Source organism: Esox lucius, chromosome 19, assembly GCF_011004845.1.
Source record: "Esox lucius isolate fEsoLuc1 chromosome 19, fEsoLuc1.pri, whole genome shotgun sequence".
NCBI classification, from domain to species: domain Eukaryota; kingdom Metazoa; phylum Chordata; class Actinopteri; order Esociformes; family Esocidae; genus Esox; species Esox lucius.
Window position 1 is genome coordinate 17,540,027 of NC_047587.1, and position 15,198 is coordinate 17,555,224.

Below are 15,198 nucleotides of genomic sequence, written 5' to 3' on the forward strand. Positions count from 1 at the left end.
GTTTTTCTCCTGACCTAACAGTATTACACATTACTAATGTTGCCTGTGTAATGGGATTTTCTGGCTTTACTTTCTACATTTAAAAATATAAATGTAAAATCTTCTTTAAAAAAGACTGTCAGCATGTGGGGATATTTCATAATTCTGATGGTCGTCTATAGCAGGTATTAAATTGTAATCTAAGACCAAGCATTGCTTAGGTAAAACCATGGCCAGCTATAAAGCCTACTCACTGTGGAGAAGATATGGTGGGACTCAAAATGGTGGGTTATCGGTTTTGTCTACCAGGCTTTGAAAACCATTAGATTGGCTGGATAGAAATTGGCCTTTAACAGTTCAGGTCTAACTTGTCACCCCTTTTGAGGAATGACAGCTGTAGCTTTCCAGTCTAGAGGTAATGCAGACAATTATAGTGAGAGGTTGAATAGGCAGGTCATAGGGACTGCAATGATGGAGACAGGTGGCTTTTAAAGGTGAAGTTCCAGATAATTCAGGCCAACATATTTGTACAGATCTTAATGTTGTTGCTACTTCTTAACCTCATTTTCCGTAACTGAATGAAAGCAGAAACGGGGGGATTTCTCTGAGAAAGCTTTGCGTCAGCAGTTCTCAACAGGGTTCTAGAGGGCTTCATAGAGCTGCCATCGTCACCGATGAAAAACATGCTAAAAATGTCATCACTATTTTGTACTGGGTTATGTCTGGATTTAAATATAATCGGAATGACCTGTGCAGATGTTGATTTAAAAAAAAAAAGGTTTTTGTCTTTTAAACATATTTGAAACTAATTATTAAACAGGGGATGGCCTTATTCATCAAGTCTTGCACTATAGAATCATGTACTTTAGACAGGACATTGTATTCTATTGCCTATACATTCATATTATGTTCATTAATTACCTTTCATATAAACAAATAGGGTCTTAGCTTTTGCATAATCTTCAATATTATATTGTTAATTGATATGTAAACTGTTGGGGGCATTTATTTCCATTTAGTCTACTTTCTGACTATGGGAAGCCAGTGTTCCTGAACAATCCAGGTAATCTGAGCAAATGCCAGAGGCTTCAGGCCAAGTAGCAAGTTATTTATAGATAGTTTAAATCATCGTTTTCGTTTCCCACAAGCATGTCTACTAGTTTACTGTAAGTTCCACATTCTATCTCTGCAATACCCACCGCTTGTGCTTGAGAAATGAATGAAACCCCTTGTGACCCAAACTGTTCGTTTATCATCCCGTTTTTTTACAGATTGTCTTTCGAACGTTTCAGTTTAAATGCACTTAACTGTCTTTTTCCCCTCTCTTTTGTTCTCTCTTTCATCTCTCAGCAGAGGGTCTTCCTCAGGTGTACTACTTTGGGCCCTGTGGTAAATATAATGCCATGGTTTTAGAGCTGCTGGGCCCCAGTCTAGAAGACCTCTTTGACCTCTGTGACAGGACCTTCTCTCTCAAGACTGTGTTAATGATGGCTATTCAGCTAGTAAGTTCTGTTTGCATCCAAATGTTATGTTGTTGCCGGATCACGTAAGCGGAGCCGGCTAAGAAGAGCGAATGTCTCTTACTGAGTGACTGACTGACAAACTACCCCTGGTTTGATTCTATTTTGAACAACGCTATTTATTTATTTTATTTCCACAATTCTCTCGTCATTTCACTTGATAAAAAAGTTAGTTATCACCTTTCTTGATAGTTATTGTATCAATGTCATTCACGAATGAAAGAAAAAAGTATGTTATGCCATGAAAGGAAAAAAATACGTTCTTATGATATGAAATAAAATTGCTTTGGCAGACTCTCTAGCAATTATTCAATTCCTATGACTATTCCAGTAAGTTAGTAGATACTGGTAAAACCTATTACTGCTAATGAGCTGTTCAAATGGCCAGTGGCAAAAGCTAACAGTTCATAGATGCTATTTGTGGTGGAGGTAAACTTAGTAAGAAATGTTAGTCAGTTTAACTGTATCAATATAATTTACGAATGGCCAATCAATTGTTAAAATGGCCAGTGGTAAAAGAAGATTTGTTCATAGACACAAGGTTATACTGACACCTGTGTAACGTAGAGCTCTGTGGTGTAGTGGTTAGCAACACTGCCTTTCACGTGGGCGACCTGGGTTCGAATCTCAAGAGGGCAATGTTTTCTATTGCGGCTGGCTGAACTGGGCTTGCCTGGTTTCTTGTTTTGAATTATGCCTGTTTTATTCTGATTGTGCATGCCGTGTCCACTTTGGTTTTTGGATGCCAGGATGATGGATGTTTATTGATTTAAAAAAAATTGGTGAATACATGTGCTTGTATGCTTATCTTTTTTGGTCTCAACTGTTTGACGATCACACATTTCTCTACACTCTGCTCTGCAGCTTTCCCGAATGGAGTATGTCCATTCCAAGAACCTTATCTACCGAGATGTGAAGCCTGAGAACTTCCTCATTGGGCGGCAGGGGCACAAGCAGGAGCACATAATCCACATCATTGATTTTGGCCTGGCCAAAGAGTACATTGACCCAGAGACCAAAAAACACATCCCCTACAGAGAACACAAGAGCCTCACCGGGACTGCCCGCTACATGTCTATCAACACTCACTTGGGGAAAGGTAGGGCACAGTACTGTTACCCGTACCAGACAAATTAAAGGTATATTCAGAAATATGGCATATGCACAAGTAAAAAGCAAACTGGGTCAATATCCACAACCATCAGTTCTTCTTAGTTTTGTCATATGCAAATTCTTTGAGATGAAAATCCATGTTAGAACGCAAGTGTTTTTGATCACATTGGGCACATTCAGTATGGGGACACATTGGCCAAAGGAATGTGGACACCCAACCATCACAGCTAAATGAGCTTGTTGGACATCCCATGCCAAAGACATGGCATTAATATGAAGATGGTCCACTCTTTGCAGCTATAACAGCCACCACTCTTCTGGGAAGGCTTTCCACTAGTATTTTAGAGGTCTCTGGGGGAATTTATGCCCATTCAGCGAAAAGAGCAAATGTGTAATTAATGTTATTGAAAACTTGTACATAAGTCCCAATGCACTACGATAATGTCAGAAGGCTACATGTCATTCACGGATGGATGACACCCTTCCTTTTTGTTTCCAGAGCAAAGTCGTCGAGATGACCTGGAAGCCTTAGGCCACATGTTCATGTATTTCCTACGGGGGAGTCTACCATGGCAAGGACTCAAGGTAGGCAAGCTACCAGCAGGGTTGTGTTCACTAGTCATAAAAAGAAGATGCTATCTGAAATGCTTCTTCTGCTTTTCCATTGCATAACTGTCCTGCAATGTGTCAAAAAAACAAAATGACAGTGACCCATACTGCTAGTAGTTATCCAAAGAATGAATGGTTGGGAGCTTAAAGGAAACCAAATGTAATATTTAGGTGGAGGCAGGAGAGTAAGGAGTTAAGATGGAAAAATAGTGTGTGGACTCAATTTATTCTTTCTGTCTAAAGGCTGACACCTTGAAAGAGCGTTACCAGAAAATTGGGGACACCAAACGCAACACTCCCATCGAGGTCCTCTGTGAAAGCTTTCCAGGTACTGCCTGTTTTCTATCCTGCTACATGCATGCCTTGGTGAGATTATCCGGTATGGACAGCTGCTCTAGGACAAACTGACAACACAGACAAAACACATGACAACAACACATACAAAAGCAAACAAACTTCAGCACATGACAATTCTTAATGAAAAGAGCCCTCAGAACACAAGATTACAACACAACATTGTAGCGAACAGAGAAGAGGCCTAAGAGGGTTTCACAAACATATACACTCACCTAAAGGATTATTAGGAACACCTGTTAAATTTCTCATTAATGCAATTATCTAATCAACCAATCACATGGCAGTTGCTTCAATGCATTTAGAGGTGTAGTCCTGGTCAAGACAATCTCCTGAACTCCAATCTGAATGTCAGAATGGGAAAGAAAGGTGATTTAAGCAATTTTGAGCGTGGCATGGTTGTTGGTGCCAGACGGGCAGGTCTGAGTATTTCACAATCTGCTCAGTTACTGGGATTTTCACACACAACCATTTCTAGGGTTTACAAAGAATGGTGTGAAAAGGGAAAAACATCCAGTATGCGGCAGTCCTGTGGGCGAAAATGCCTTGTTGATGCTAGAGGTCAGAGGAGAATGGGCCGACTGATTCAAGCTGATAGAAGAGCAACTTTGACTGAAATAACCACTCGTTACAACCGAGGTATGCAGCAAAGAATTTGTGAAGCCACAACACGCACAACCTTGAGGCGGATGGGCTTCAACAGCAGAAGACCCCACCGGGTGCCACTCATCTCCACTACAAATAGGAAAAAGAGGCTACAATTTGCACGAGCTCACCAAAATTGGAAAGTTGAAGACTGGAAGAATGTTGCCTGGTCTGATGAGTCTCGATTTCTGTTGAGACATTCAAATGGTAGAGTCAGAATTTGGCGTAAACAGAATGAGAACATGGATCCATCATGCCTTGTTACCACTGTGCAGGCTGGTGGTGGTGGTGTAATGGTGTGGGGGATGTTTTCTTGGCACACCAGGCCCCTTAGTGCAATTTGGGCATCGTTAAAATGCCACAGCCTACCTGAGCATTGTTTCTGACCATGTCCATCCATTTATGACCACCATTTACCCATCCTCTGATGGCTACTTCCAGCAGGATAATGCACCATGTCACAAAGTTCAAATCATTTCAAATTGGTTTCTTGAACATGACAATGAGTTCACTGCACTGAAATGGCCCCCACAGTCAAGATTGTATCCTATCAATATGGGCCAACATTTCTAAAGAATGCTTTTCAGTTGAATTAATGCCATGTAGAATTAAGGCGGTTCTGAAGGCAAAAGGGGGTCAAACACTATTAGTATGATGTTCCTAATAATCCTTTAGGTGAGTGTGTGTGTATGTGTATATATATATATAAAAATTAAAAAAAGCTGGCCAGATTAGAATGCATTGATGTGTCCTATGAGTATTGGTGAAAAATATTTACACCAAACCAAACTACAACTCTTGGTTGTTGAACATTGAACATGAAATTAAGTGTTCCGTCATCTTCATATAAATTAATGAGTTTTCTACTGCCGGAGCTATATTGTTGAACAACCGCGTTTTCAAAAAAGTTGGGACGCTGGGTAAAATGCAAATAAAAATAGACTTCAATTGTGTAAATAATTAATCCTTTTTAAATTGAAAACGGTACAAACACAACATATCAAATCTTGAAGCTGTGAAATGTTACTGTTTTTGGCAAAATGCCTGTCCATTTAGAATTTGATGCCTTGCAGCACGTTTAAAAAAAAGTTGGGACAATATACCACTGTTTTCATCATCATGCTCTATACGCTTTTGGGAACTGTGGAGACCAATTGCTGTAGTTTTGAAAGTGAAATGTATTCCAATTCTTGCTTGATATAGAATTTCAGTTACTCAGCAGTTAGGGGTCTCCTTTGTCATGTTTTTCATTTCATAATGCACCATATGTTTTCAATGGATGATGTGTCTGGACTGCAGGCTACCGTAAGGGAAAACATTATTTGATCCCCTGCTGATTTTGTATGTTTGTCCACTGTCAAAGAAATTATCAGTCTATAATTTTAATGGTAGGTTTATTTTAACAATGAGAGACAGAATAACAACAAAAATATACAAATGCATTTTAATGAGTGAAATAAGTATTTGATCCCCTTTCAATCAGAGATTTCTGGCTTCCAGTTGTCTTTTATACAGGTAACGAGCTGAGATTAGGAGCACACTCTTAAAGGGAGTGCTCCTGATCTCAGCTTGTTACCTGTATAAAAGACACCTGTCCTCAGAAGCAATCAATCCGATTCCAAACTCTGCTCCACGGCCAAGACCACAGGTCTGTCCAAGGATGTCATGGACAAGATTGTAGACGTACACAAGGCTGGAATGGGCTACAAGACCATCGCCAAGCTGCTTGGTGAGAAGGTGACAACAGTTGGTGCGATTATTCGCAAATGGAAGAAACACAAAAGAACTGTCAATCTCCCTCAGTCTGGGGCTCCATGCAAGATCTCACCTCGTGGAGTTGCAATGATCATGAGAACGGTGAGGAATCAGCCCAGAACTACACAGGAGGATGTTGTCAATGAACTCAAGGTATCTGGGACCATAGTCACCAAGAAAACAATTGGTAACACTAAGCCGTGAAGGACTGAAATCCTGCAGCACCCGCAAGGTCCCCCTGCTCAAGAAGGCACATGTTCAGGCCCATCTGAAATTTGCCAATGAACATCTGAATGATTCAGAGGAGAACCGGGTGAAAGTGTTTTGGTCAGATGGGACCAAAATCGAGCTCTTTGGCATCAACTCAACTTGCCATGTTTGGAGGAGCAGGAATGCTGCCTATGACTCCAAGAACACCATCCCCACCGTCAAACATGGAGGTGGAAACATTATGCTTTGTGGGTGTTCTTTTGCTAAGGGGACTTAGCAACTTCACTGCATCAAAGGGACGATGGATGGGGCCATGTACCGTCAAATCTTGGGTGAGCCTCCTTCCCTCAGCCAGGGCATTGAAAATAGGTTGTGGATGGGTATTCCAGCATGACAATTACCCCAAACATATGACCTAGGCAACAAAGGAGTGGCTCAAGAATAAGCACATTAAGGTCCTAGAGTGGCCTAGCCAGTCTCCAAACCTTAATCCCATAGAAAATCTGTGGAGGGAGCTGAAGGTTCGAGTTGCCAAACGTCCGCCTCGAAACCTTAATGACTTGGAGAAGATCTGCAAAGAGTGGGACAGAATCCCTCCTAAGATGTGTGCAAACCTGGTGGCCAACTACAAGAAACATCTGACGTCTTTGATTGCCAACAAGGGTTTTGCCACCAAGTACTAAGTCATGTTTTGCAGAGGGGTCGAATACTTATTTCACTAATTAAAATGCAAATCAATTTATAAAATTTTTGACATGCGGTTTTCAGAATTTTTTTCTTGTTCTGTCTCACTGTTCAGATAAACCTACCATTAAAATTATAGACTGATCATTTCTTTCAGAGCGCATACACGAAATCAGCAGGGGATCAAATAATGTTTTCTCTCACTGTATATATGGTTTATTCTTCGCAGGGTAGAGTTTTAACTTGCATTTGTGGATGCCGCGACAAACTTTGTTCAAAGATCATGGTTTTCGGAAGTGTTCCTGGAGATCCTCAAACTCTTTGCAATTGTACATTTATTAAAATTTTTTGCACTGTTTGCCTGCACAGTCTTTCACAGATTGGTGAACCCCTCCCCTTCTTCTGAAAGACTCATCCTCTCTGGGATGCTTTTTTTTTTTTATTCACTATCATGTTACTGATTTTTTGCCAGTTATCTTTATTAGTTGTGAATTGTTATGGTTGGTTACCAGCTGTATTGATGGTTGACATTAACAACCAGCAACTCTGGGGACTGATTTTGAAATGTCTGAGAATTGAGGATGTTCCTTAATAAAGATGGCCACACCACAATTATGGAGAATTTGCCTTGCAGTAAGAAATTATGCCAAACTATTTTATCATTGCTTCGAACCTGCTCCTATCTATGACTCGGACATGGCCAACACATCTGGATTAAAGCTGTGAACCAACACGTTAAATTGACCCATATTATGTAATCTACAAGTGCACGGTGGAGAATGGAGAGCTTTATTGTTGGTTGTTTACAATATTCAATTGCTCGTCAGAATGCAACCTCATACAGTAAAGCATTTTCATCAGGTAATATAAATCCAAAACTGCCCAGAGACTTGGAATGGGATAGAAGATCAACTGTCTGTAACAAGTAGATTGCTAGTATGGAAACAGAAATTGTCTATCCCACGGTCGGGTAAACCAGTATGTTCACAGTCAATAATTTGGGCAGGAGTTGTTTATCAAGACTTGATGAAAAAAGCAGAATGGCTTGGGGCTAGCCATTTAAGTTCAGAGTCACTCAACCCAACACAATGTGAGAGTAGGTCCCTATGCATCCAGTGTAAATGTCAATAGACTCACAAGCCAGTGTCAAAATTCAATTCAGAGTTTGGGGACTTGATTTGATGCTAGAGTTGGGTGATCAGTAATAGGTTGAAGGAAACCCATGAACTGACAAACCAATCCAATCTCTTCAAGGCCTTCATTGTGGATAAATTGCCTAACACAGTTTGCACACAAACAAGTGAATTAAGTTTGTTGCAGCTTGTTGCTCTTAGACTGTTTTTAAGTTGGCTGACTTCAGACTATCGTTTTCTGAGTAGGCTGAGATTATGATAGTCCGCTGACGGCAGACTGAAAAGTCAGATATGAGATTAAATTCATAAGATGTTGGTTCATAAACGACTGTACTGTATCAAAGATTGACAGGATATTTAGCCTACTTACAAATTTGGTTGAGTTGGAAGGTGTGTGTGTCCACGTGTTGGAGTTGTGTTACCCCGGGTGAGGAAGAGGGTGCCGTGACAGGTAACTCTTCCAGACGGGAAAACTGTGGGATAGAAGCCAAGCAGCAGTGCAGCAGACTACGGGAGTAGTAGGTATCCTACCATTTTGTCTCAGTAGGAGGGGATTGAGGCTTTATGACAGGATATGTTTGTAGTGGAGCTACTATGAAAAGGCACAAGTCACTATTTTTTGTATGTAGTGTAGTAACTGGTTGACATTTTGAAGATTGATGATGGCGCATGGCCTAGTGTGTATGAAGTTGGGCTAGTAACTGAGAAGTTGCTGGTTTGAACATGGAACATGGTAAGAACTGGTGATCTTGAGCAAGTTGTTTAACCTGAATTACTCCTGCATGTTGCGCTGGGTAACTTGCATTTAATGACTAAAATGTAAATGCAGGGAAAAAAAATCCTCTGTTTTCAGAGGACTTGCATTTGTCTCTGTCTGTTGGAAAATATACATTATTTAGAATTTTATTTTACTTCACTTAAGGAACTGCAATGTCATGCAGCCTTACTGCAGTCTATTTTCAAGTTGAACTAAATGGAGTTCTTGTTTTTGCTTGAACGATGTAGACTGATATTGTCATCTCCTTATAGAAGAGATGGCCACATACCTGCGCTACGTTCGGCGGTTGGACTTTTTTGAGAAGCCAGATTACGATTATTTGAGGGCTCTATTCACTGAGCTGTTTGAACGCAAAGGATACACCTTTGACTACTCCTACGACTGGGACGGCAGACCAATTGTGAGTAGCTAGCATAAACACGCTAGTGTAAAAGATACTATGTGATGGAAGTGTACATGTCAATTGTATTGCAGCTTTTAAATGACAATCTGCCAGTTTGCAGCAGCTTGCCAACTGAATTACTGTAGGCTTAATATAATAACTTTAGAAGTATACTGATCATATCTGGAATGTTGTGAAATGGATATTCTAAATTCTAAATACTATGAAACTAGTAAAAACTAAAAAAGATATAATATCCATGCTTGATTCCCAACATACTTTTCCTGGGCAGTTCTCCATTTTCTGAATTGTTGTCCTTTTCTTGCTCACTCATTCACATTTGTTTTTATTTAAAACTTTCAGCCTACACCCGTCGGATCTATTAACATGGACTCTGGTGTGTCTGCCATCAGAGAAAGCCATGCTAACAGGGAAAGGCCCTCTCAGCAACAGCCTTTAAGGAACCAGGTAAATAACGTTGTCTCAGCAGTTCACATCAGCTCCGTCTGTGTTTCTTGAAAGATAAATCATTCCAAGATGGTCTGTTCCAAATTACTGTATCCAATTCTCTAATTGATAAATCGTGTTGGGAAAGTTCTCACCGTCAGTAGTTGTCGGTAGGATGCATATTTTCAATGTTATGGGGTTGCATCATGTATGAATTTTTGTTTAAGATCTTCTACTACAGTTTGGAGGAATAAGTAGTAGATGCTTTTTTCTATTAAACTCAAGATATCTTAATTTTTTTTTCTACTTGCCCTAATGAAAATAATATTTCTGAGTATATATCCACTTTTAAAAGACCTGAAGCAAAGAAACTTTGTTCAAAGTGTGTTGGCATGAAAATACCATGTCCATCTGGCTGTGTTCAGTTGGAGAGGTATGGAGAGCTGCAAAATGAATCGTTCAGCTGGAAATCCCCTGGCTATTGCTCCAGCTAGCTGGGAAGCCTGTGCGCGTGTTTGTGTTGCTCCCAGGAGTCTTAAACTAATCTGTACTTCAACACTGTGAACAGCCCACCTGTGCCTCTATTGGTGCAACAGTGTGTGCCAGAAAAGGATTGAGCTGGAGATATGAGGGAGAAGGAATGAATGTAGGATTTAGGTATAGGGAGAAGGAATGAATATAGGATTTAGGTATAGGGAGAAGGAATGAATATAGGATTTAGGTAAAGGGAGAAGGAATGAATATAGGATTTAGGTATAGGGAGAAGGGATAAAGACATGGGTGAAGACAACAGAGTGGACTCAAAGGTGAGAATGAAGGTGAAATTACGCTTCCTTGCTTTTGAGGTCAAACCAAAACGCTCATCAGTCTTTCTCTGCACAAGTCTTTTATTTATTTTTATTTTTTAAGCCATGGCTTCAGAGCTGCATGAAAGGAGATGACAGGCAGTCAAATTAACTCTTAGTAGAAAGCCACCAGACTGCATGAGACCCCAGACAAAATCAACTGCAACAACGTTGTTAGCAGCTGATTCCTCATTGTACTGTCACCTGTCCTGATAGAGACGCATAGGGGAAAATGCAGCTCCAGCCAGGGTTATAAAATACAGATTTGCAAAAGATTTTGCTTCAAAATCACTCGTGTCAAATTTTTAAGCTGTGTTTGCCTTGTGACAGCTTCTTTGACATGGTTATTCACAGTTACTTTCAGGTATTCTGAGTTTAGCCTCACCTCTGTCTTTTCTTTTTTCCTACATTGCAATGCATGGCCTGTCGGTGCTTGCCTCTCTTGCTTACTTGCCCTGCCCTCCCACATCTTGCTCCACCCATCTACCTCCTCAATCATCCAACCAGACTGCAGCATCAGACCGCAGAGGAGCATGGGATGCACAGCCCCACCGGCAAACAAACTCCTCCTACCTGAGCAGTTCCCACCTGGCCGTGGACAGGCATGGGGGCTCCGTCCAGGTATACCCACCACGGAGACCTTTCCACTGCTGATTACCGTGGTTGAATTCCGTACCAAAATCGCTGCTTGGTTCCCTGCAGTATGTCCTTGATAGCCCTTGAAGTCCCAGGCTTGTAGATACGGCAATGCACCAGAAACAATTTTTATTTATTAAGTACTAGGTGGGGCCACGTAGCTTGCACCTCCAATGTATCCCATTATTCAGTATTTGAATGTGAAGCTTTTCCACGTATTGAACAGCAGTGGCTGTTGTGGTGATCCCAAACAGCATAACCCTAAAAACAAGCGTGTGTTGCTTTATTCTGGGGACTTTGTGGAGAATCGCCACAAAGAAATCATTACAGCTGATGTCATTATAGCTGCTTATGACAACAGCCTTCATACAAATTGAACACCATTTGTTGTATTTCATGTAGTTGGGTCTGTCTGTTAACATGCTAATATATATGCATGCAGTTGTGGCTTGTGATTTGACGTTGTTAAGTAAATTGTCAAGCTGTTTTAGTCCTTTCAGTATTATCCTAATTGTGGCTAAACTGATGTTGTTGTTGTTTTAACCATGTGCCTCAGGTGGTCAGCTCCACCAATGGGGAGCTGAACGCAGATGACCCGTTGACAGCCCACTCCAATGCACCTATCACAGCGCAGGCTGAGGTGGAGGTGGTGGAAGAGGCCAAGTACGTATTTTGTGCATTGTCTTTTGTCATTGCAAGCTCTCTCTGTTTTCCACCAACTCTTGCTCGGTCATCTATCAATATCACTGTTGCTTGTTGTAGTACGACCCGGTTTCCAAGAAAGTTGGGACGCTGTGTAAAATGGAAATAAAAACAGAATGCAAAGGAGTGCAGATCATTTAAACCCTGTATTCAGTAGAAAATAGAACAAAAAACACAATGTTGAAACGGAAATGTTTTATTGTTCCTTGAAAAATATATGCCGATGATATACATGATGCCAGCAACAAGTAAAAAAAAATCTGGGACAGGGGCAACAAAAGACTGGGAAAGTTGTGTAATAAAAAAACATCTCACAACTAATTAGGTTAATTGGTAACAGATCAGTAACCTGATTGGGCATAAAAAGAGCATCCCAGAGAGGAGTAAAGATGGGGAGGGAGGAAACAATTAGTGCACCAATTTAGAATGTTTCCCAATGTAACATTGCAAAGAGTTTTGGGTTCTCAACCTAAGGTACATAGTATCATTAAAAGATTCAGTGAATCCGGAGAAATCTCTATACACAAGTTTCAAGGCTGAAAACCAATATTGGATGGTTGTGATCATCGGGCCCTCAGGCGGCACTGCATTTAAAACGGACACAATTCTGTAGTGGACCACACTGCATGGGCTCAGGAGCACTTCAGAAAACCATTGTCTGTGAACACAGTACGTCGCTGCATCCATAAATGCAAGTTAAGACTCTACCATGCAAAGAAGAAACCAGATATAAGCAAGATCCAGAAACGCTGCCGCCTTCTCTGCACCAAGCTTATTTAAGATGGGCTGAGGCGAAGAAGAGCACTGTCCTGTGGTCTGACTAATCAAAATTTGAAATTATTTTTGGGCATCATGGACGCCATGTCCACCAGACTAAAAATCAAAGGGACCATCCAGCTAGTTATCAGCGCACAGTTCAAAAGCCAACATCTGTGATGGTATGGGGGTGCATTAGTGCACATGGCATGGGTGACTTGCACATCTGTGAAGGCACCATTAATGTTGAACAATATATACAGGATTTGTAGCAACATAGGCTGCCATCCAGACAGTCTTTTTCAGGGAAGGGCTTGAATATTTCAGCAAGACAATGCCAAGCCACGTTCTGCACGTATTACAACAGTGTGGCTCTGTAGTAAAAGAGTCCAGGTGCTAAACTGGCCTGCCTGCAGTCCAGACCTGTCACCCATTGAAAACATTCAGCACATTATGAAATGAAAAATACGACAAAGGAGACCCTCAACTGTCGAGCAACTGAAATACTATATCAAGCAAGAATGGGCAAACATTTAACTTTCAAAACTACAGCAATTGGTCTCCTCAGTTCCCAAATATGTCCCAACTTTTTTGAAACATGTTGCTGGCATCAAATTGAAAATAGGCCTATATTTTTCCAAAAACAATAACACTTCTCTGGTTCAACATTTGATATGTTGTCTTTGTACTATTTTTATAAAAATAGGTATTAAAGGATTTGCATATCATTGCATTGTGTTTTATTTGCATTTTACGCAGCATTCCAACTTGGAATAGTTGTTGTAGACTAAGTGGTATTTCTTGACTACAACTTTTGCTTAGTCTAATCCCAACCAGATTACATCTTAATCATCTGATCAGCTGGAGCCCCGATATGATAATGTCCAATCAAGTTTTATTGTTGAACCTTTTGGGACGAGATAGGATTGTGATGTGGATATGTCAAAACAAAATTCTGAATCTGTAAACCAACTTCTGGCTGAAAACCGTCTACAGGATATGCAATTCAAATGAGTGAATTGCATATCCACTCTTGGACCGTTGTAAAACGGTAGTTTTACAACTGACCAAGTGTAAAAAGTTGAAACAGATATAGGTTAGATGGTAAGAAAAAGTGATTTACTAGTTATTAGTTTTTCTGGGATGCGGTTAATTTCAAACCTGCCCAGAGCTGGCAGCGTGCAGGTGATATACCTGTATACAACCAAACTGTAATTAAGTGGTACATTTGGTTTGACTTTGGCCAATATGATGGGACAATAGCAAACATTTCAGTGGCTCCAAATCTTGATTATGTAAGAACCTCAAGCTAACTAAATATTTTAGAAATTCATATAAAAATATTGTGTATCTATATAAATAAACTTGCCTGCTCACTTGAATGTATGGTTGAACACTAGCCAGCTGAAGCTAGTTGGCTAGGAGTATCTAGCCTAGGCTACATCCAGACTGAATACCTGTTTGACTGTTTCAAACCATTTTTAACACTGTGACTATAGCTGTGTACTTTTGTGGATGTACAAATGCCTCCCACAGTCAAACTTACATAAGAGACGCCCACGTCCCCAACACCATGTTACTTTGTTTTTAGTCATAGCCATTGGATTTGTTAATGAACAAGCTAAAAAATGATTGAGGCCAAATCAGTAAATGCAGCCCTCTTTTTGTAATCCTTGCTTAGTAAGGAGTTATCCAATATTTTCAAATTTGATTTAATCTGTCTGAATATTTATTTTTTTACATTGTGACTGGTGTAGTAGAGTTGGAGATGATATATCTTCTGATGATCCCTTGTTCTTAAATCTGTAAACTGTTGCGTTTTGCCTATCAATCACCTCTTTGTTTTGGTTGCTTCCCTTGCATGAAGTTGAATCATTTTCTTTTTCCACTCTTTTCCCGGCCACAATTGTCTCTGTGTGTGTGTCTGTGTTTGTGCGTACTCTTTTGGTTTTAATGAAAAATTGGATATCACAAAATTAGGGGGAAAACTCTAGGTTTTCCCCCTAATTTTGTGATATCCAATTTGTCTGGAGTTTTCCGCCCATTGGGGCGTCGCTCCTGTTTACCCCTCTGCCAATAGGCAGTCACTGAAGATTTAAATATGCAAATCACACCTCTAATGGCCATCTGCCCATGACTATAAAAGAGGTTGTCGCACTCTGCTCAGTCTCCCTTTTTTCTTCACGAGAAAGGTTTAATATGCAGTCTTCGGTGCTTCCCACTAAGCCAAGGATGGCTTCACCATCTTCGACGGCTGGAGCAGTCCCTGCTAGCCCGAGGCCCCAGCTGCCGACCTCCCTGTCGGCATGCCGGTGTAGCGAACTTGACGCGATGGTCGACGTGCACACACTTTGCCGTCCTCCCTTTACAGATGAGGCACCAGCTGCCGTCCTCCCTTTACAGATGAGGATGGACAGGCTAGCGTACTTTGCAGAGGAGGTCCCTCTCGCTGACGTCCTCTCTCCCCTCCCTGAGGAGGACTCCTTTCAGGAGTTGGGGTCAGAGGATGAGGTGACCAGCCCATCTACGGCTCCTTCCGCCTCTGGAACTGTTCTCCCCGCCTCTGAGCGGGTTCGGAGTTGTTCAGATTCTTCTTTGGAGGATGAGGAGGAGGTCGCCTCCCTGAAGGACAAGAGCGTCGACCCCCTGG

General features: G+C 41.0%; 1 protein-coding gene across 13 annotated transcripts in view; it reads left to right on the plus strand.

The window, feature by feature from the left end:
* Positions 1-15,198, plus strand: part of LOC105018395 (casein kinase I) — a 40,867-nt gene that overhangs the window by 17,274 nt on the left and 8,395 nt on the right. For 3 of the 13 annotated variants that reach the window (XM_010883771.5, XM_010883774.5, XM_010883772.5), the window contains exons 5-12: positions 1,330-1,481; positions 2,364-2,598; positions 3,112-3,197; positions 3,465-3,549; positions 9,032-9,180; positions 9,526-9,630; positions 10,962-11,075; positions 11,647-11,753. In XM_010883771.5, coding sequence (XP_010882073.1) covers positions 1,330-1,481; positions 2,364-2,598; positions 3,112-3,197; positions 3,465-3,549; positions 9,032-9,180; positions 9,526-9,630; positions 10,962-11,075; positions 11,647-11,753 — 1,033 coding nt within the window. The remainder of the gene's footprint in view (positions 1-1,329; positions 1,482-2,363; positions 2,599-3,111; positions 3,198-3,464; positions 3,550-9,031; positions 9,181-9,525; positions 9,631-10,961; positions 11,076-11,646; positions 11,754-15,198) is intronic. The other 10 variants (XM_029115195.2, XM_029115196.2, XM_020040222.3 and 7 more) reach the window with 7 other exon arrangements.